This window comes from Fulmarus glacialis, unplaced genomic scaffold (assembly GCF_000690835.1).
Source record: "Fulmarus glacialis isolate BGI_N327 unplaced genomic scaffold, ASM69083v1 scaffold5486, whole genome shotgun sequence".
Lineage (NCBI taxonomy): Eukaryota > Metazoa > Chordata > Aves > Procellariiformes > Procellariidae > Fulmarus > Fulmarus glacialis.
This window is the reverse complement of record NW_009218637.1, coordinates 23,119-44,179: the sequence shown is the minus strand read 5'-3', so window position 1 is coordinate 44,179 and position 21,061 is coordinate 23,119. Positions and strand designations below refer to the sequence as shown.

Below are 21,061 nucleotides of genomic sequence, written 5' to 3'. Positions count from 1 at the left end.
GTCTGCATTTGTGTGAGAGGGGAAGGAAACCTTGCCGCGGCAAATGTGTTGTCAGCTTGAGGTCTCGCACTCAGACCCAACAGCTAAAATTCTTTTCAGACTCATTTTGCAAACCTCAGGAGGCCGAAGACTCTATCACAGCTGTGATCCAGCGTGGGGCAGATCATCTTCGTGGTGAAGAGAGAAATGCTTACATGATTTGGAAATCACCTTTTCAGTTTCCACAGAGAATTGCTCAAATTATAAGGGAGAAGCAGGCCGACATAAAGAAAAGTGCAACTTGGTCTGCTCATAGTCTGTCTGTGATCTGTACTCAGCAGGGTCCTGGGATGGGAGCAGATGCCAGGATTTGACCTCCTGCTCCTGTGTAACTGGGATAGGGAAATGGTTAAGGATTCCTGTCAGCTATACGGTCAAGAGGACAAACTATTCTCTCTAGAAGTCAACAGCACACAGGCACAGAAATGAATAGAGAAGTTTCAACTTTGTGACAATAGATTTTAAAGCAGTGTTACTTGCTTCTTAAAAGCTTTAAGTTTTCCCCTCCATCCATTCCTCCCTCCCCTTATAACCCTTTGCTAGGGGTTATAACAGCACAGAATGGTATGCAAGCTCCCCTGCCACTGCAGAGTTTGCTCAGAGTGCCTGAGCCATAGGACCTCTCCTCCCATCCTTGAGAGGCACAGAAATAGTCCCCAACCTGCCTCTAGCTTTAGATATTTTGGGCACTTTGAAAAATGTTTATTCTGCAATGATCACACCTTATGAATTTGTGTTGACTTGGAAGAATATAAGGAACATGCTTCCTCACAGCTTTCTGCATGTAAATGATCTTACATTTTCCAAAGGGTGGATCTTTGCCTCTAATCCTCTCTCTGCTATTGCAGGGAAAGCTAAGAGTGTGCAGGACTTTATACCGGCTTTTTAGTACAACCAGGACAACTTTCCATGTTAACTGAGACTGTTGGCGATGTGACAAGCCTTTTCATGTGCTTTCTGTACTGCCCCTTACTGCACTTCACTATACTATGTACTTTCTTATCAATTTAGAACAAATTTGCTGTCCACCTAAAGAGATGGGGTGGCTCTCCTTTATTTTTCATGCAAGAATAACTACTATGTCCACATTATACCCTTAGGAAATGCCAACAGAGAAGAATTACTTCGGCGATTGTATGAAGAGGTCACTGGGACCTGAGTACAATGACAGCCAGGTCACAACGAGTTACTGTGTGGATTTGCAGCCCGCTATTTACTCTGTGCTAATGCCACTGTGGACACTCTTGGGGGATGCTTCAAGAGGACAGCTGATCCAACCTGACAGTGCTGCAGCCAAAGGGGCAAGCCAGCTCCCGCAGCACCCGGTACCTGATCCATGTGCCTACCCCTTCCTTTGTGCCAGCTCTCATTCCTCAGGGAGCTGTTTCTGCCTGCCGGACTGGAAGAAGATTATTTCCCTTTTTTTTTGCTGGGTTACCTTTCTACCAGTGAGCCATTTGGCTCGGTGGTGTGGGTAGGGGGAAGGATCAGATGAGAACCAGAGTTAAAACAAGGGAAGCAGCGGGACAAAAGAGGGAAGGGGAGGAAGGGAGCAAGACCATTATTTTCGGTGGCATTCAGCCACTATTTTTAATAACATTTCTCCCACAAAGGAGGTGTGTATGATTTTCTGTCACATACTTCAGGAGTGCAAATGGTGGGTTAAAGCAGAAGAAAATCTAAGAGCTCTGTCTTTATTCATGTCTTCATTTAATAAAACTAATATCCTCACACCAGCAAGCCCTTGGGTTTTGGCTGTCTGATTGCTGGTGGGGCCAGCCCTAAATATTACCCCTCTCTATGGCTGGTCACTTGTATATTCCCCTAGTAACACTGCCATGCTTTGTGATATTATGAAAGGCAGGGTAATTTGGGAAACTACTAATTTGCAACTGATAATACGAAACTCCTCTCAAGTCCCTAGTCGATCCACATCAGCTCTAGTATCTTATGCAATAGTTAACGATTGCTAGCAAAAGTAGCTATACAATATGTAATTGCTACACAGCCAAGTTTATCTCATGACCTAACTGTGCAAGGACAAGTGAAATCAATGGGAACTTTAACCCCTTTTGCTTCTGACACAATTTTTCCCCCACTTGTGGTGTGTCAACTGGCAATACATAAATTCAAGAAATGCTGAGCAGTCAGCAATAGAAGCTTGCTGTACTTTGTTGCTTTACGCTAAAGTCAGGCATCATGATTTCTGATGAAGAAATACAAAATGTAAGACAAAGTTGCTGTCTTGACAAAGGACCTGGCCAGATGGACAAAAGATGCCATTTTCTGGGAACTGAGAGATGCCATGAATACTTTAGGCTGTAACAAAATTGTTACTGGTTTATCTCTACATGTTGTATGTGTTGGGCTGCATATGTAAGCTGGAGGCAACAAACAATACAATTCTGTAAAACTGAGTCGGTTAAGTTCCAGGAAAGCAAATAGTCTTCCATTTTGCAGCTGAAAGCCATTTATTACTTTTTAAGTGATTATTATTAGCTTATTATTAGCCTTTTTATTCAGGCTTTGTTGGATCAAAACTTTTAGTCCTCTTTCAGACCTTGATCATAAAAAATGATGGAAGCCAATCAACTTTATCATTGATAATGCTGGAATATGTGTGATTAGAGCACTTATGTTCTGCTGAGAGCCAACAGTTGCTTTAGCTTCATTAGTTTAGATAAAGAAGTGGCATATGAATGTCACAAACACAATTTTAAATTAGAAGTGTTTCCTATGCCTCCAGTAGGAGGAGATATAATCTGGCCAATCATAGGTACAGAAATGTAGAGAGACAGGTGGTTAAACATAGTAATAGCTAGAATTGATAGATTTATTTCTAAAAATAGCAGAGAGTAACCCTGAGGACTCTGCAGAAAGAGTGCAGCACTGAGGTGTTGTGGCAAATCATACACCGTTCTGTATTATCAATTCATCAGGAATTAAATATAGTAAGTAACATTATGAGGCTTCTGTTAACCTCCTGAGCTCACGTGCTCAGGTAGAAAGCAAAAGCTCTTAGAGAAGTGGTGATAAAGATTTTTCTGGCAAATGAATCAGCTACCAATGAGTTTGAGTGGTTAGACCTAGCTGGAAAAAAAAGCTGATCAGCTGAAAAAAAAAAAATTTTATCGTAACTGAAATGATGGGAATTTTGCCTAAACAAGTAATATTGATTTAAGGGAGGGAAAGGCAAAAAGAAGTAATTGAGCCGTGTCAAAATATCTCCTTTCAACAGTATCAGATGCAAGCTTTCTGATTTGTTGTTTTGAATTCACCTTTGCTTTTGATTTTTTTCAATGTTAGACATGATAATGTCTAATAATAATGATAATAGACACGATAATATGCAACCGAAATGTGTGGAGTAAGTTAAAAAGGTATATTTTGATAGCCTCAAACAAAATATTTTTTGTAAAGAACTCCAAAACTTTCATGTTTCACTCCTAACTTACCAAGAACAGTTTTCTAAACCCCTGAGGCCTTCATGGAAAGGCATGTCTCCCCTCTGGACAGATTCAGTGCTGGGGGAAACCAGGGGTTTTGCTCTTTGGTACTGAAACCAAAGGCACCTTTTAAGGGGGAAGTCTCCTCTCCCTGAATAGTATCAGAGCTGAGATAGCTCAGTACTAATGTCGCTCAGTGGATCCCTGCCAAGATGCTGCTGGTGGTGTCATGTTGAGTGTGCTCTTCAAGTGACAGTTTCTTTAAAGAGCGTCTACAAAAGATTCAGAAAATGTATGTAATGTTGAAATTCTTTAAACCTGCTGGAGGTGGGAGTAGAAACAGCTTATCCCAAAAAGATCTGAGACACAGGTAGAGCAGTCTGGGGTTAGAGAAGACAGCAACGTGTTTTGTGTTGAAGCACAGATGTATGTTAATAAACTGGAACACATGAAGAGGTGACATCTTGGTGTTACATGTTATATGGATTTTGTCTGGGTTGTCCACCCATGGACTGTTCATGGGTGGAGAGATAACAGCCTGTACCCTGAGAGTCCCTGTCAAGTTTCTAAGGGCACCTGAGATTGTCTGTTCACCTGCAGATGCTTTCTCTTTGCTGCAACAACAGTATGCAACCTTCCAGCAAAATATGTCCTGCCATGTTTACTCAGGCTAATCTCTCAATGACTGCAATAAAGAAGAAAAGAGGCTGATAGGGTTTGGTAAGCTGCAAAGATGTGTGCTTAAGGGAAGCGTGCTCAGGCTTCCGCTGCTAGCAGAAAAAGAACAGTAAAAACTATTCTTTGCATTGATTTTTGAAACTAAAGTTGTCCCTATTTATTGGGAGATGCTAAGAAGCTCAACTGGACTTGCTTGAGAGTAAATTGATGATAACGTGATTTGACTAAATCCTGATAACAAGTTAATTTACGACAATTTGACTTGCCATAGTATAAAATGTCCTAAAACTGTTCATTCAGGAGAAAAAAAATTATTCAACATTTGTTTCTCTAATCCAGCAACAGCATTTTATAGCAAAATTCATTTCCCATGGAAATACAGATTTGGTCTTACTGTGTTGCTGACAACTTGTGCAAAGAACTAGGATTTACTTTGAGATAGGATAGGTAGAGGAACAATTAGGGTCTTTTTTCAAGCTTTGCCCTGTGCAGAATTTAAGACATGGTTTTGCTTATAATGGTGATATCTGAAACAGTTTTTCCCTTTTATTAAAAATATGTCATTTTGACATTTGTTTTCACCCAGTGGGTGAGGACCTAAGTTCAGGCTTTGCCTCATATGAGTCCAAATGGAAATATAAATGCTTATAGGCCATATCTGAGAGAACATCTCGCTCATGAAGTTTTCTCCTGTCCTAGAGTCTCTATTCTTGAGAAATTCCGAATAAAACTGTCATTGAAACTGATCTGTTTCTACAAAACATTTCCTTAAAAAATGACATTTCCAAAAGTGAAAGATTTCAGAAAAAAATGTATTTTCAGTACACTCTGCTCAGCAGACCTGTTTTCTTTGCAGTCAGCTCTATATTTATTTTAAATATAATTGCAAACAAATAATTGTTTTTCTTACTAGCCCTTTCACCAACACAGGTAAATCAGAATTAGTTAGATTCAAGTCCCTCTTAAGCATCTGCTGAACTGATGACATATTTCAGCTGTTGCACCTTGGCATATCTTTTCTGAAAAGGAATTGTCTTAGAGTCTCATGGTCTCACTAAATAGCCAGCACAATAAATAGGAAAAAAAAAAATCTATCATGGCTTGTGCTTATGAAAAAAAGTATCCATTTACTTAAATAAATAAAGTCTCTACAAATTTACTCTTTTAAGTTTTATATGAATACGGGTACAATTTTTCCTTTTTATATATATATCAGACAAGCTGCCTTGAAATAGATACAAGCATCTGAAACATGATCACAATGCAGAAAATTATAAAGAGGTTGAGGAAAAAATTACTCTGTCTAATACTTCACCACTACGAACTCATGCAGGTATAATTTCATATGTAGACATTTGCAAACCATGCTGTATGACTGGTTCATTATTATAAGTAAACAGATGAACACATAACATTGCTAATATGTGTAATTTGCTTTGAAAACACTTAATGGCATAAGACAACACTTTGGATTAACTCAAAGTAAATATTTAATGTAAGGAGATACACATTTTTAAAACTATGTGCTTTCTAGAAAACCTGCCATTTCTTCAATATGTCAATCAATTAAAAATATTTGCAAGTATAGAGAGTATGACTTTTTTGTAAAATGTTGCAAGGTGGGTGAGACATTATCTAGTGAGAATTATTTTTTTATTCTCTATAAATTTGAAAATTTCATGAAAAATACAGTAAGAATTGGAAAATTTCTCTACAGTTAGGTTTTCACCGAGTTTGCTGACATAATTAAAATGTTATGTAGAAGCCATTTTTTTCAATTTTTTAAAAAAGTGATGGCAGAATGTAGGCAGGGCCTCAATAGACAGTTTAACATTTCCTGACAGTTCATATATCCACCTCCTCAATTGACTTCAACAGCTGTTGAATTAAGGGCAGTTTTCCAGAAAAGCCTTTGAATAAGTGTCTCCAAGATCTCCACAGTCTTCAGCGCCACAGCAGATCATTAGGAGGACTAACCATCAGCCAAAGACCTTAAGGTTTCTAGATTTTTAACTGTAGGAGAGTCCACCTTGGCTGCAGTGACCCCAAGGCAACTCCATGTCCCCATTGTGGACACCCCAGGGCTTCCATGGTCTTTCACTCCAGATTACTCCATGATTTAGACCCTCAGTTATACACCCTTTTCACCGAAGATTTAACAAATTAATTTTTCATTTTTCTTTAAAGATAAAACTAGATTTTAAAGAAATAAAATAATCTAAAAAACCCAGAAAAAAATTGTGTCTGCCAGGTCTAAAACACTCTACTTCAACTACTCTTCACACTCCTTGAATCAAGGAGATGGATATGATCAGATCCTGTAGTCTTGTGGAGAACATTGGCTTGGATCGTATAGTCACAGAGCTGAATGCATGTAAGTGTAGGATTAGATTCTGCATCAGAAGTTTTTTTAGATTGTTTGCAGTATGTAAATATAAGTGCATGGAGTGAGTACCAAAATAAGAAAAAAACGCAGAAAAATAAGTAAGTGGATCATCATCATAAGGAAAAAATAAAGAAGCTAGAAACAAATATAATTAAAATAAAAATTAAAAATGCTTACTTCTAAATTACATTACTGAAAACACATCTTGAAAACAATATTTTGGCTTCTCATATGAAGCATGAAAGACAGCAAGCAAGTAAACATGACAACATAATTAATATAATAAGAAAATATTGCTGCAGCATCTATTGCCAGGGAAGTTTGGATTGCATATATTACAAAAACTAGGTTTAATAAAGAAAAAAAAAAAGGAAAAAAGCAGAAACAGATCACAAGATTTAGAAATAATGACTATTCAATAACCACAAACCATATAGATTGGGGAAAAAAAATAAAAAAATTGTACCTTTTTTATTGCTTTGCCTATAAGGTTATCTCCAACCGGTATCAGAACTCCTCCGAAGATAGCCAGCACAGCACCGATGACGGCCCCAGTGAGGAGCCCACAGTTTCTGTTACAGCCCATTCCTCTCCTTTGTCAGGGTGCAGACAGACAATGTAAAAAATCCTTGCTGTAAGGCTTGATGGTTTTTTCTCACTTCTTGGTCCCAGTAGACTCACTGATCTTCCTGAGAGAAGCTGCTAACATAAGGAGAGAGCGAACAATAATCACATTCCAAAGCTCAAAGTACAAAGTGCATGACATGAAGCAGGTAGGAAGGTAACATGTCAAAACCAGCCAGACAGTGGCAGCCAGTGCCAAAAATAAAAAAAAAAAAAAGTTGCACATACTTTTGGCCAGCGAGTCGCTTGTTACAGATCATTATCTTTTTGTATTCCAATTCTCTAAAAGACCGATAAGTTCTTTCATTAGTCTAGTCTTTTTCTTTTTTTTGGCCCTGTTGCATTGGGGCAGACTGACATCATTACTATTCAGCTGACACTCTTCCTGAGGCACGCACCTTCTCTAAAACCTCTCTGTGCCAAAGGAGGAAGCTATAGCCCTCTGCTTTTATCACAGCCTGCAATGCCCATGGCTCCCACTTCAGGCAAAACGGGGAGTTTACACCACTAGTGTGAGCTATCCAGGCTGTTTCTGCATTATGCCAGTAAAGAAGTCCTCAAGGTCCATCAGCACCTTGGTGGGAATGGCAGCCTCTAATGGGAGGCACCTACGAGAAGCCTGTCTTTCCAGATCTCTGTCAGTCCACAGTCTGCTACTGAAGGGATAAAACTTTGTTTCAGCAACTTCATGACAAAAGCATGACTGGATTTTCCTTTTCGATTTGCATTCTTACCATCAATTACCAATCCCAATTGCCTTATAGAAAGGCAGACTTCTTATAGCAAGTCTAGATTTTGATCTTTGAAAGATGTAACACCTTATATTTCAAGATCATTCAATCTCAGAAAAAAAAAAAAGTCTGCAATTACTCATTGGAAAACAACAGTTGCTGGTAATATGTGCTAACATTCTTAAGATCTGGCCCCTAATGAAAGGTGGTGTAAAGAAAATCAGAAAGATACCAGTGCTGAGAGATAAAGAGGTAAAACATAAGCTCCCAGTGATATTTTTTCCTATTTGTTACTGTTTATGAATAACTAAGACAAAAAGCTGCCTAATTTGCAATTTATTCTTGCTCAGGAATTAATCACATCCACAGAATTTGCAAGTTTGTTATTTGCGTTAGACCTCCAGCTAACAGAAAATCTGCTGTTTTCTATTTTAGATGTCATTGTCTGTATCCTTTTTATTCTTACCAATTTCTGTTTCTTAACATGTTGTGATCATCTCTAAATCAATTTTAAAGCAGGTATTAGTTGCAGAGTTAATTACGCATTCAAGGCCGAGCACAGAGAGCAAAGGAAAACAGAAAGATGGAGTGGAATAGCAACTCAACCTGAATTCCCAGTTTACTCATGAGGATTAAAGGGTTAAGAAATCTTCATGGATTTCTAAATAGTAAAGCAGGTGTAGGAATAGCATGTCTTTTATTTTCATAAACGCCGTGATGAGGTCCTTTTATTAAAAAAAGGACACATATAGCATGCACTGACGTATAAGGTACCATGGCCAGCAGGCTAATGGTGTGTCCTCCCATGTCCTGCCAGACTCACAATTATGTCATGTCTGTACCTGCGCCCAGACTGCTCCTTTTATCTGCATTGGAAACCCACCTTTTGCCTGCTCTTGCACTAGCAGCAGTTCATGGGTCCCTTGACATTAACAATGACTATTTCTGTACATTTGACCTCATTTGGTATTTTAAGTATTTCTCCTTGGATACTTGCAAGTAGAATGACCAAAAGACTGCTTGCAATCTGAGAAAAATACTCTTCCTATAAAAGCCAGCCAGGCCACCCACCTGCCACCAGGTGATTTCCACATCAAAACTTTACCCTTTGATTGCTCTCCCTGCACATACAAGGGATCAAGAAAGAAACCAGAGTTGGCTAAAGTTTTTTACTTTGGCTAGGAACTGAGAAGAATCTCTTTACAACTGTAAACCTGGCTTTTCTGCTGGAGGAGGTACACCTTATTTGAACCGCAGGTTACTTAGTTGCTTTCCTCTCTACCAGCTCTGTTACACTGTGCCTTTGTACACAACAGCAATAGGAACTCATCAAACAGGTAACATCAAGGAAACCTGTTGCACTTTTCACAAAGATAACTGAAAGGCAACTTGACTGAATTATAAAAACACCAAGTTATTAAAGGCTCTTTGATATAGTGGATGGATGCATAATGTGGCTAACGGCAAACTTCAAAGTAAACTCGAGTTAGAAATTCATTAGACCTGAAGAACATATAAGTGCAAGTCACCAGGACCAACTCTCATATCTTTGCAGATATGTTCAGATCAGGATCTTTAGTCTGGCAAAAGCAGAACTGTAATACTGCTGTGCAACTCATTGGATAAGTGATGTGGGGATTTAAAAATCTGACAGCTGCTACACATCGTAACAAATCTAAGGAGAAACAGAAATTCTCAATGAAATCAGATTCTGAAAAGTACATATTTCAGGTTGATTTTTTCCCCAATGCTATCTATTCTAGCAGGTTTTTTTTTTAAAGTGTGGAAACACATTTTAAAATTAAAAATGGAAATTATCTCTTCCCTAAAGGTTTAAAGAGGGCTTTTAGACATTGGCAGACATTTTTTCTTGGCTTACATACTGAAGCTTTTCAAATTCAACAGATATACACCTTCCACTGAAATACATTTCCATCTAAGTTTCTACAAGCTGTTCCAACGGATTTTTTTTGTGTTAGGCAGATTAGGTATCTCTCATGAGCACTAGCAATAAACAGCTAGAAAGCAACTGGCTGCTAATAATTTGTGTCTATTCCAAGCTTTTGCAAACTGTAAAATATTCACTCTTCTCCCACCAAACACAAAGCAATAGCAGTCTAGACATATCTCAATTTATGCAATTCAAATTATCCATTACACAACTGCAGTGAAGTGCACTCACAACATAACACTCAATTTCACATAGAATTCAACAAGCTATTCTCATCTATCACAACTGAATGTAAAATATGAAGATTAAAGTAGAAATTTCCAATAAGAATGCAGTTGTGTCTGGGAATTCATATTCAAGTGAAAATAATTTACCTTAAGCAGAATAGAAAGTACCATAACAAAATCAGATATTGTCTATGAGACTATAGTATCAATTAAAATTAGATTGGACTACAGGATTAATAAGAATATTAATCTCATTTAGAGTGTTGGGTATGTACTTTATACTACTGTTTCAAATGTCCTTAATAGAATATTGACAATGGAAATGGTCCATTCAAATCTCTGAAAAGACAAGTTATAAGCAACTGAATAGGAGGAAAGATGCAAAATATTATCAAACTTTTTCTTCCCTACTTAGCTTACACTTCTGTACATGTCAGTTTAAAGCAACCCTTATAAAAATCAAAGAATATTTTCTGTATTTTCTTAATTTCTCCAGCTCTAATAGTAATTTTAAAACATTGCTTGACAGGGCATTACTTCAATTCTGACAGGGAATCAGATTTATTGCCCTAAATGAGGGCAACTACATGGGGAAGAAGCAGTGTGTTTAGTGAAAATTAAAATGAATTTTGAAAATTCCTATTAAGAGTTTCAACCCAAAACCATGGTGTTTCTTTAAACATAATTCCAGTTTCTCCACGGTCAGATAGTGGGATTAAAAATCCTGAAATTATTAAGAGATACATTTGCAGGGAAGAGGTTATTTCTGCTTTTTTTTTTTTTTTTTAATCTTTGACATACTTTGAAATCATAGTTTCGAGGTTTTTATCTGCAATATTAAGTGCTACAAATATCACTTTAAAAAGATGCATTTCTTATAAATTCATGTCTCCGGAACTGTAGCTCCAAGAATATTAAATATCAAAAGACATGGGAAAGCCAGCAATACCGAACATAAAATACCATTGCTAACATAGTAACAAAGCATTTCACTAATACATGTAAAATTTCACTGTTTCTTGTAAACAGCTTTGCAAAATCCTGTCATTTTATTTTATACTACAAATAAATATTTTCAAGAGCTTTCCACAAACTGATTTAAAAAATATTTCTGAGGAAAACCCTCTGATTTTAAACGTTGTATCATATGACTCACCTTGAATAAGGGCAACTGACTTTTCAGCTGAATGTACAAGTACTTAACACATGACTTGCATCAAGTTACGAGAGACAAGCAGCTAAATCTCCCCACCAAGCATATAGCCTCTAAACTCTGAGGGAGTGTTTATATATTCCAAGAGACGTCAGTTCCCTCTTTATCTTTTTGACGGAAGAAAAAGTTAAGTTGTATTAGTGCTTGGGGGGGGCGTTATTTTTACAGTCTGACTAAAAGCCACTACCTACATCTCGTGGTAATATACTTAGCAGCTGCAATCTTTGTCAAATTTTGATCCAAGTGAGTCAAAGGTCAAGGAGACAAAAGGGTAACTTACTTATTTGGTTCCTGGTCACTTCTTCTCTAATATCCATTTGCTTTAAAACTGCTCATATTAGTAAGTTATGACTAACCAGTTCCTGACAGCTTCTTTAAGATACAGAATATTTTCAAATATTCTTTGCTATATAGCATGCCCTGCTGTATAAATACTATTGCAGTCATTCTCTGTCAAAATACAGGCTAAACACCTTTGCAGCTTAATCATTGTAGTAGTATATTACTACTACAGGATAGTATATTTTCAAGTAATAAAAATCAGGAAATGTCAGAATATTTTTTAAAGGGATTTTTTTTTCACAGGTTGGATTACAACATTTCCTCTCGAAGTCCTAAGGCTCTTCCTCTTTTACTGCAAGTTCAGTGAACTTCATCCCAGAAGTTTCTTTTTCTTAATGTATCTAAAAATCAGTTATTTTTACACTAACACCTGTGCAGACCGAAGTGTCACCCCAGCACACTGTCTACTAATAATTAACAATAATCAGTTTGGCAAGCTTTTGCACAAATATTTTTTAAATACCTCCTCATCCCAGGTGAATTAAATGAATGGATTGTTTTAAAAGATTCTTCTGGCAGCAGCAAGAGGAGGTGATTTATATTTGACTTATTTAATTATAAGAAAGAAAATATTCCTAAAAATAGATTCTCAGGTCAGACTTTCAGGGTATAGCACTGAATAGTTTGTGATCCACATGTTTAGTATTTGCTATGTGTTTTGACTGATAGTTTACTATTCTGTTTTTGATATCACCGTATCTGAAAGTTAAGCTTTTGTGGAAAAAGCTCTCTTCTTCTAATCTACTTCTGCTAAGTAAATCTAAGGTGGATGATGATTTGAGGTTTTGTCTCCTCGTAGTGAAAGCAAGAGTGAAAGTGAGCCTGGTCCTTTGAAAGCAACCTGTAGGATAGTCTTTGTACAAGGCTCGCTGCCAAGGAAAGTTGGTGACCCTGACTAACTCCAGTTTCACATCCTTGAAAAAAGCAGTAAATTTGCTTTCCTCTATTCTCTAATTAAAGGGTGGAGTTTAACCGCTGAAAGAAGCAGTCCTCCACACTATGGTTCCCATGCACTACTTTTATGAATATTATCCTTAATTATTTCTATTGGACATCTCTTTGTACGATGGTCTCTTGAGGATGCTCTTGTTCGGGATCCCCCAGATTTCCTCCCAGGCTGCACTGCCTTCTTCACTGCTCAGTTGTCGCTTCTAAGAGGAAGTAACTGCAGTTACTCACACCTGCCCACGGCGACGTTCCCTACCATGCTGATTTTCTCCGTTTCCATCGTATGGCATTCAGTGTGCACCATTCCTAAGGGAGGAAAATATCTACTGCTGTCTTTTTGCTGGAAACCTAAAGGCACTAAAGCAGATGTAATGAAGCTCAGTTTTCAACATATACATGCTGAGTTGTATCAGCTAATTTTGTGACTTATGATATCCTATTATTGTCCTACATAAGCAAAATCTCTTCTAGCAGGCAGTGCTTGGCAGTGAAATGAGGACTGCCAGGTTCAACTGCAGAAACCAGCTACAGGGATTTGAAGCTAAGAAAGAAGCTGTGCACTTTTGGATATCAGTCATTTCTGTTTCTTAAAACAAACAGAACCAAACCATAAGTACTTAACGGTCCTTCTGTGTTCTCCGGCTTCATATCAGAGTTCAGAGGTTACAGGGGAGAAAATACAGAGCGATGACAGAAAAAGCAAAAAATTATGTACTTCTTTGGAGTCCCCAGTGGTGCGTGAACAGACAAACTACCCCACAAGGAGAAACTGTTGAGAAAGAGAAATAGTGTAAATGACACTCACATGCTTGATGAAGACACAGAAAACCATAGGAAGCAGAAAAAGAAAAATGCAGTTGTTAACTCCAAATGAAGTCCACCCACATTTCCTGGAATAAACATACTACTGACAAGAAAATGCTGAAGAGATGAATGTGATTCCTGGCTTTTCTAGACATCTCATAGCGGGGCCTTTTGGAAATCACTTTCTTTGGGGTGCTTTCTAAACACAGAGGGAACAAATGAGGAGAGTTATCATCTTTCTATATGCCCCACGATTCCTAAACACTCAGTGCCTCCCCTTTTTTTTTTTACGTTAAGATCCCTTCCATGAGGGGATGACATACCTTTATGGTACATATAATTTGAATTTTGAGGATGCCCACATAAATGTTCCCACATTCCTGTGGGGATTCTCTGATGTACAGTACAGCAGAGCATGATTTTATATTCCCGTGTTTCCAGAATCATTGCACTCTCAGGGTTTTTCTTCACCTGCCTATTATGAAACTTGTAAAAACTAATCTTAACATTAATCCCTTGTCAGATGTGGAGATGTGGCTGAGGTTAGCAAGCAGATTAGAAAACTCCAGGAAACTCCTTTCTATACTTTTGCACCCTCTGAGTGTTTCAGAGGACACTAACCTTTAAAAAACAAACAAACAAAAAAAACCTTCTAGTTGTTAGGCAAAGTGCCAAGCCCTGAGGCAGAAGATGAGGTTAATGTTCTCAGCATTCAAAACACGATTTTCTGTAATCTTTTGAGTACTCTTCCTATTTTGAAATAAAGGTGTGAGGAATTATGTTTACCTCCTTTCTATGGCAAGTAAAAGCACAGATTTATTGTTTATCCGGCTTATTCTATTAGCATCATCTTATGTGGCTTCCACACTCCCTACCCAAAATCCTGTTGCCACCACTCAGTGGTCCTCTCTGGCTTCTCCACAGTTATTAAGTCCCAGAAGAAGGGTTGTATCTCACTCAGTAGTAAAAGATTTAAAGCATTCAAAAAAACCCACAAAAAAATAAGAACATGTGGCTCCTGTCCCCAAATCAGCTCTTTCTGATTCAACACACTCAGGTTCACTCATGTGCACTTAGTTCTACTGAGGAGGAGAATGAGGAATATGAATCACCTACAGAAGAAAACGTGCAATATGCCACCAGCTGGATGAGACTTCTGTCCCTTCGCATGTCTTGGAGATACTAGGAGGTGTTCCTTTATAGGGAGTGAAATTTTGTATTCATGAAAGGCAGTTTGATTTCCTATGGATATGAAAACCTTCTGTGTATCACTTCATCATATAATAAATAAGAAGCAGCACATGAACTACCCACCCAGACCAGCCTCAACAATTTACTTCACTTCTATTGCATAAGAGCCTCCCCTAGAGTGAACATGGCCTATCTTCAAGTACTGCCTATAAAGAACTTGAATATATAACACCCAAATTATAAAAATAATAATACAGAACTAATATTTTTTTTCCTAAATGATATGTTCACTGTCTTTGTTTCGGGTACTCTCACTGTGACTGCTATTTTCTACCACCTAATTTTCCAAAAGCCATGGGAGAGAACAGCGTTATGTGGCAGAGTAGTCACCTCTCTTTAAAAGAAGGAAGTATCAAGATATTTCAGTTGTTTCAGTTTTGCTTTTAATATCTTATCTCTAAGGACCTAAAAGAAAAGAAAGACATAGTTTCATAGCAATAATTATTTTCTTGTTTAAAGTTAACTCAAATATTTGTTTCAAATAACTTTATCTAGGCAAAAAGTAAGCATCTGGCCTAAGGAAGATGAATTGGTTTCTCCTCCTCTCAATGGAGAAGTATGAGCACTTCCATGGACTCATCCCATCTACCTTAAATGCTTATCTTAGGCAAGGGTGTGTTACGTCCTTTGGACATCAGGATGTCTCTCCTTTAACTACAGAGGATCTAAATGACTCATTTAAGTTAGACATCTAACTTTTAGAAGGTTAATGTTAGAACAACTCCACTCAGACTCCCCAGAAAGGTCTTTCAGCTCTTCCCCTCATCAGTGCACCATACTGACAATACCAGGACAGCTATACAAGGTTCTGGTAAGTGCAAACAAGTTGTGAAGCAAGAAGAAAATGCAACGAGAAAACTTCAGAATATTTACCACCTGACATTAATGGAAAGTTTGGCCAAAGATTGCAGAGGTGGTGTAGCATTTTTTTGCCCACCTCGCACCACAGACTTTTACTGCAGATGTGTTGGCTTTCAAGGCTTTCCAGTGTATGCCCTGAGGCATACTCCAACCACTCATATAAAGCAGACTTCAGCCCCCTGAAAAAAGATCCTCCCAAACATGCATTAATACCTGATTTCCCATCACAAGAGCTTGGAAGACTCATTCCAAACTGCTGTGTAGCTCCTTCATTACCCACTAATGACTCCCAACTGTAGTTTTCCCAGCTCTGTGAAGTCTTAGGACATAAGGTGCTGTCCCTTGTGATTCTCAATGTGTTCCGATGACACGGAAAACATCCTAAAATACCATTGGCTCAAGCCAACTTGGCAGCATAACAGTGGAAACAGTGTGATATATTTGGCTCCTGCCAGTGATGAGTTTCTCTGTCATTGTAACTAGGTTCTTTAAAGGAAAAGTGGATGATGGAAGACCCAGCAGCTGCTTCAGTTCATTTTTTCCCCAGAAATATTGATTCTGAGCTCTTCTTCGCTGACCGTGGCATGCATTAGCTGCTGCCTTTCTCAGTCCTCAAAATCACTTCTAAAAATTATTTTCAAATTATTTTAGCAGGGGAATGAGGTGAAGAAAGCACAAGTGAGGCAGGGATAGAGCCAACTTTGATTATTCCACTTCTGTGGGTTCACGTGAGACTCACTCAGAACATAGACAGGAAGGAACTTCATAGAACTGAACCCAATACAGAAACTGTAATATAACAACTTAGGCTTCTGGGTGAGTCTGAAGCAACAAAGAGCCATAAAAATCTGTTACCTGAAGGGCTGGGTCAGTCTGTTAATGTTAGAGATGTAAGGAGGGCACAGAAACCTAAGGAGGGCACAGAGAGGAGGCTCCAATGGTAGGGGAGAAAAATTTTGAAAGCAGACATCTTTTGAAAATCAAGAGAAATTTAATAAATCTTGTCCCTACTTGGATATATTCCACTTCTTGCAAAACTCTTCTTGGCTCAGAAGTCACAGAATAATGGAGTAATTCAAAACTCCTTCACTGGTGCAATACCTGGTTGAGAAATAGTCACCATAGTGAATCATCCCAAACAGACAATGGCAGTGGCTTTGGTGAATGACTGGGTAGTCCTTATGTTAGCTTTTGCCTGCCAGCTACACCATAATTTTGTCTGTGTAATAATTAAGAACAACATACGTACAAGGATTTTTCCAATTAATGAAGAGGTAAGTTTAAGGTCAACTTTTTGGTGACTTCTCAAGAGTTGGAGACCTGTCAAATAATTGACAACTTTTTCTTTCAGTTCGCATGTTCCAGACCTGGAGACATGCCCTTGGTCTGAGCAACGTGCAGAAGATCTTCCCCGGGAATTCAGTTCAGCCTCAAACACAAGGTATTAAAGCCAAACCATGAGCCTACTGCCAGAAAAAATCCTGCTCTTCATCAGGTCAGCACAAGAAGAAAGCTTTACTTAACCAACCCCATGTCCTGGGACAGTTCCCCAGCCCCACTTTGAGAATCAGAATCGGTGGCTGGGATGGTACCAGGAGATCCAGGCCTCTGCCAGCGAGACGTATGTTTTCTACCAAAAGAAAGGGCGACATAGAAAATCATCTGGAGAATTAATACAGACCAAAGCCCTTCCTGATTAAGCTTTCTCCCTCAGGGGAAATCACACAGACGACAGAAGTGGCAGCACGGAGCTGATGGAAACGCTCTCAGAAAAGCAGATTGTCCCCTCCAGCTGGCAGCGAGGTACAGAGCGTGTGGGTCTTGCCTGCCAGTCTGGGTGAGGAAGCAATACTCAGACAGTTTCAAGAAAACATGTGCCAACTGCCATGGAGTTTTTCACCTTTTATAGCCTTTCCCCATGGATCTGGTGAGCTAGGCTTTATTTAAACTACTTTATTAAACAAAAAAGTTATTATACAAATTTTCTTATACGAAAGGAGCTTTTTCCTCTTCTTTATTCTAAGTGCTAATGTGCTACTCTTGTGTGTGTGACAAAAAAGGAATTTTTCCTTTTTCATATTTTTCTTCATTTCTTCAGTAAAAGTATAAAACGTAGATAACACACACACAAAAAAAAAACAACTGAAAAATAAAATCACCCTTGCCACAAGACATACCTTGGCAGCAGCTGGAGGTCTTGAGAGATGAGGAAAATTTGTGTAGTATTATTGCATATTAAGAGAAGAACATTAACAACTATGAAGAACAGAGCATTAGAAAAAGTACTAGTGGTGATTTCTGTGCACTAGCAGTGAATGAAGCAGGCAACTAATACCTAAGATAGCCCGAACTTCTCAAATTATGTCATTTTCTGATGCTAAGATAGGGCATTATTCTTTCAAATGAAACCATGTTACAGAAATATGCATATAACTATCAGTTACATAAAAAGTAGTTCCAAAATATAATAATTTAAGTGAAAAACGCTACATTTCTTATCATTTTCCTGGTTGTGCCAATTATATAAATGCTTCTGAAGTATCACTTGAGGACAGGAAAAAGATCCCCAAAACTAGACAACTACAGGCTACACATTTTTAATGAACGTGACATTTTTGCCAAGTAAAAAAAAAAATCACTGAGTTAATATCATAGTTATTGTATCAGTTGTTAAAGAGAATCAGATCACTAAAACAGCACAAGTTATTAGTATTTACATGACTATGCTATATTTATTGAGCTGATCTCAGGACTTACATATTAAAATTAATTTAAGATATGTTACATCAGCATCTTTACTGGACATAAATTATAATTTTAAATCTACACAGAAATGCACATATATGCCTTTTCCTATAATGAACAATTACTATAGTATTTTCAGGTGATCATTTATAACACACTTATAAAAACATATGCATTTTATGATCAGCCATACACTTGATATTTCTCTTCATTCTTATTTATTTTTTATAATAAATGTATATAATCCTTTATATAATAGACTTTTATATATAATATAATGATTCACTGACAAATGATTATATACACTTGTTACAGTTTAAAATATGAATACATTCATTTTTAATTGCAATGTACAGTGAAATATTAGCAATATATTAAATATTACCTGGATATTAATATGCAAGTGAAATAATTTGATTATCGGTATATTTACTCTTTCTAAATTTTAGTGAATGGGCTCTTCTTAGAGTTATAAAGTGTCAAGTGCAATAGTACGCTCACAAGAAACGAATACAATGTCCAACTGTGTGCTGAGAAACTGCATTTAGTCCAGGGGCGGGGTCACATACCTGTATGGAGGGAGAGCTGCTCTCACTACTCTTGCCACCAGGAACTGGAGAGCCGCAGAAGAGCCTGCTAAATAAGCTCCTGATTCACGGAAAAATCACGTTGCTGTAGTAACCCTATAGCAACCCTGGCTGCCCAGTGCCCTACGCGTCAGTTGATCTTTCATCAGCCACAAAGAGACATAGAAAGTTGCCGAGACCTTTCAAACTCCTTGGTAGCTAAACTGTCTCAAGTGATAAGGAATTATAAGACCCCTGAGCCAAAGATAATACTCTTTCACACTTAGGCTTTGCAAGAAATACCAGTTCTGTGAAATCCTTTCAACGCCAGCCTCTGCCTCTGATCTCTTCACCCTCTGCTATAGCCCAGCACTTGGAGGCAATGTATCAGGTCCCTGTTGCCAATCCAGAACAAGCTTAATTGACTTTGCTCTTTGCAATAAGTCTTTGCAAACACAGTCTAATCCCAGTTAATCCTCAAAACACACTGGAAGCCGGGTAAGGAGTTTCATAGAGATAACTCTTCAGATTTGAGCTTATTATACTTATTTACACAAAGCACAGAGACAGGTTAGAACGAGGGATCACAGCTGTGAACACAGCCATTCAAATTCATGGGACCCTTTCTAACGATTTCCACAGGCTTTGGTTCAGAACTTTGTTGTCTAAATGAACATCTGAGCCAAGTGACAGTGCTACAGCTTCCTCTGCCCGTCCTTTTAGATCCTTGCTAGATCCTTTTACCATAGCAGTGATGAACTGTTTAAAATACTTTTTAAAAACTATTAAAGTATTAAAGTTTTAAGCACTGTATTAATTTTTTTATTTGAACAGCGGATTGAGGCACCTCCTTCCAGACAGTTACAACAAAGAGCAACAGTGAGCAGCCTACCTACCTGCCTTTCATAATTAAGATAAAAGCTGTCCCAGAGGGTTAACAGGACCCCGGGGTGAGTCAGTATGACAGGAGCTATAAAGCTACGTCCCACACATACTAACTCAAGAGGCATCCCATGGCATAAGCCTCTGCCTGGCTTTCTATGAAGTTTCTCCTTCTCTAAAGTCAGTCAGAAAATGAAGCGACAAGGGAAAGGAAGGAAACAAAAATATTCCTGAAATTTCCATTAATCTGGATATTTTCTGACCTATCCTCTTATGTAAATGCTGTTGTTCTACCTTTGGTCTTCTTGGAGTCCCGTTGATTGCTTCCTGTGTGGCTTTCGCAGCTGCAGCCTCCAGCTTGTTGCCAGACTTCCCTTCTGCCTTCCTTTTTACATGTGCTTCCTTTTACTCCTGTTTCCTTCCCCAAGAACCTCCTCCCTCCTCCAGCTCTCTGTATATCTCTCCCACCTTCCACCCTATCATCTCAGCAGTCCACTCCTCCACCAAGCATCTGCTCTGGTCTGTCTCCTCCCCCACTGGATTATCCTCTAGTTTTTTTTCCCCACTTCCAGAGTTAACAGATTTCCATCAATTCTGTCCTTGTCCCCTGCCATTAACATTTTTGTTTCCCAAAATCTCCCATGATACTTTTTTCTTTCTTCTCTTACTGCCCTTCTTCTCCGTCTGCCTGCAGTCCTGGTATATAACCTCACACTATCAGTTAATCAAAAAGCTGGTTGCAACCAAAAGCCAGATTTATCCGTGCTCTTTGGTACACAGATGAATCTTACCTGAAAAGGTTAATTATAAATAATAATTTAAGTTTGGTAAATTAATCCTGTAATGTGTTCTTGTTCCTCCCTAAAGCCTCAGAACAGTAAAGCCTGTAGTATTCCTGCCCATTATCCTTTCCCTGCCCAGCTGTCATTCGGCACTCTTTTTGAAGCCCTCCCACTCCTAAGAAAATTAATATTGAACAGCTTTGCCCATACACAAAGAAGCAGATGTGCCAGGTAAGGAAAAGCGAACCGCGTCCTCGGCTTACCTGCAGCAGAACTGAGAGAGGATCTGAGGCTGGGAACAACTCAGGCTTCTCTGAATGCGGGGTCGGACAGGTTGGGTGGCAGAGCAGGCATACTGGACTACCAGAACCAGTGCCGTGCCCTTCCTTCCACCCCACAACAGCTAGAAAGGAAATGGGATGTATCCTTCACCTCTTTCTTATGCTTTCAGAAGTCAGGGCACTCGTTAGTGTTTAGCGTTTAAAAACAATCCTTAAAATTACATAGGATAACGATTACAGAATTGTAAACATGCCATCACAACATGAAACACCCCAGGCGTGTTTGTGGCCGAGGGCACACCCT

General features: G+C 38.5%; 1 protein-coding gene across 2 annotated transcripts in view; it reads right to left on the bottom strand.

Moving 5' to 3' along the window:
• CD36 (CD36 molecule (thrombospondin receptor)) overlaps positions 1–18,830 on the bottom strand; it is a 35,719-nt gene extending 16,889 nt beyond the window's left edge. For both annotated transcript variants that reach the window (XM_009580085.1, XM_009580086.1), the window contains exons 1-2: positions 18,816–18,830; positions 7,016–7,248 (exon numbers count right to left, since the gene is read on the bottom strand). In XM_009580085.1, coding sequence (XP_009578380.1) covers positions 7,016–7,135 — 120 coding nt within the window. In that variant the 5' untranslated portion in view covers positions 7,136–7,248; positions 18,816–18,830. The remainder of the gene's footprint in view (positions 1–7,015; positions 7,249–18,815) is intronic.
• Positions 18,831–21,061: the final 2,231 nt, after the last annotated feature.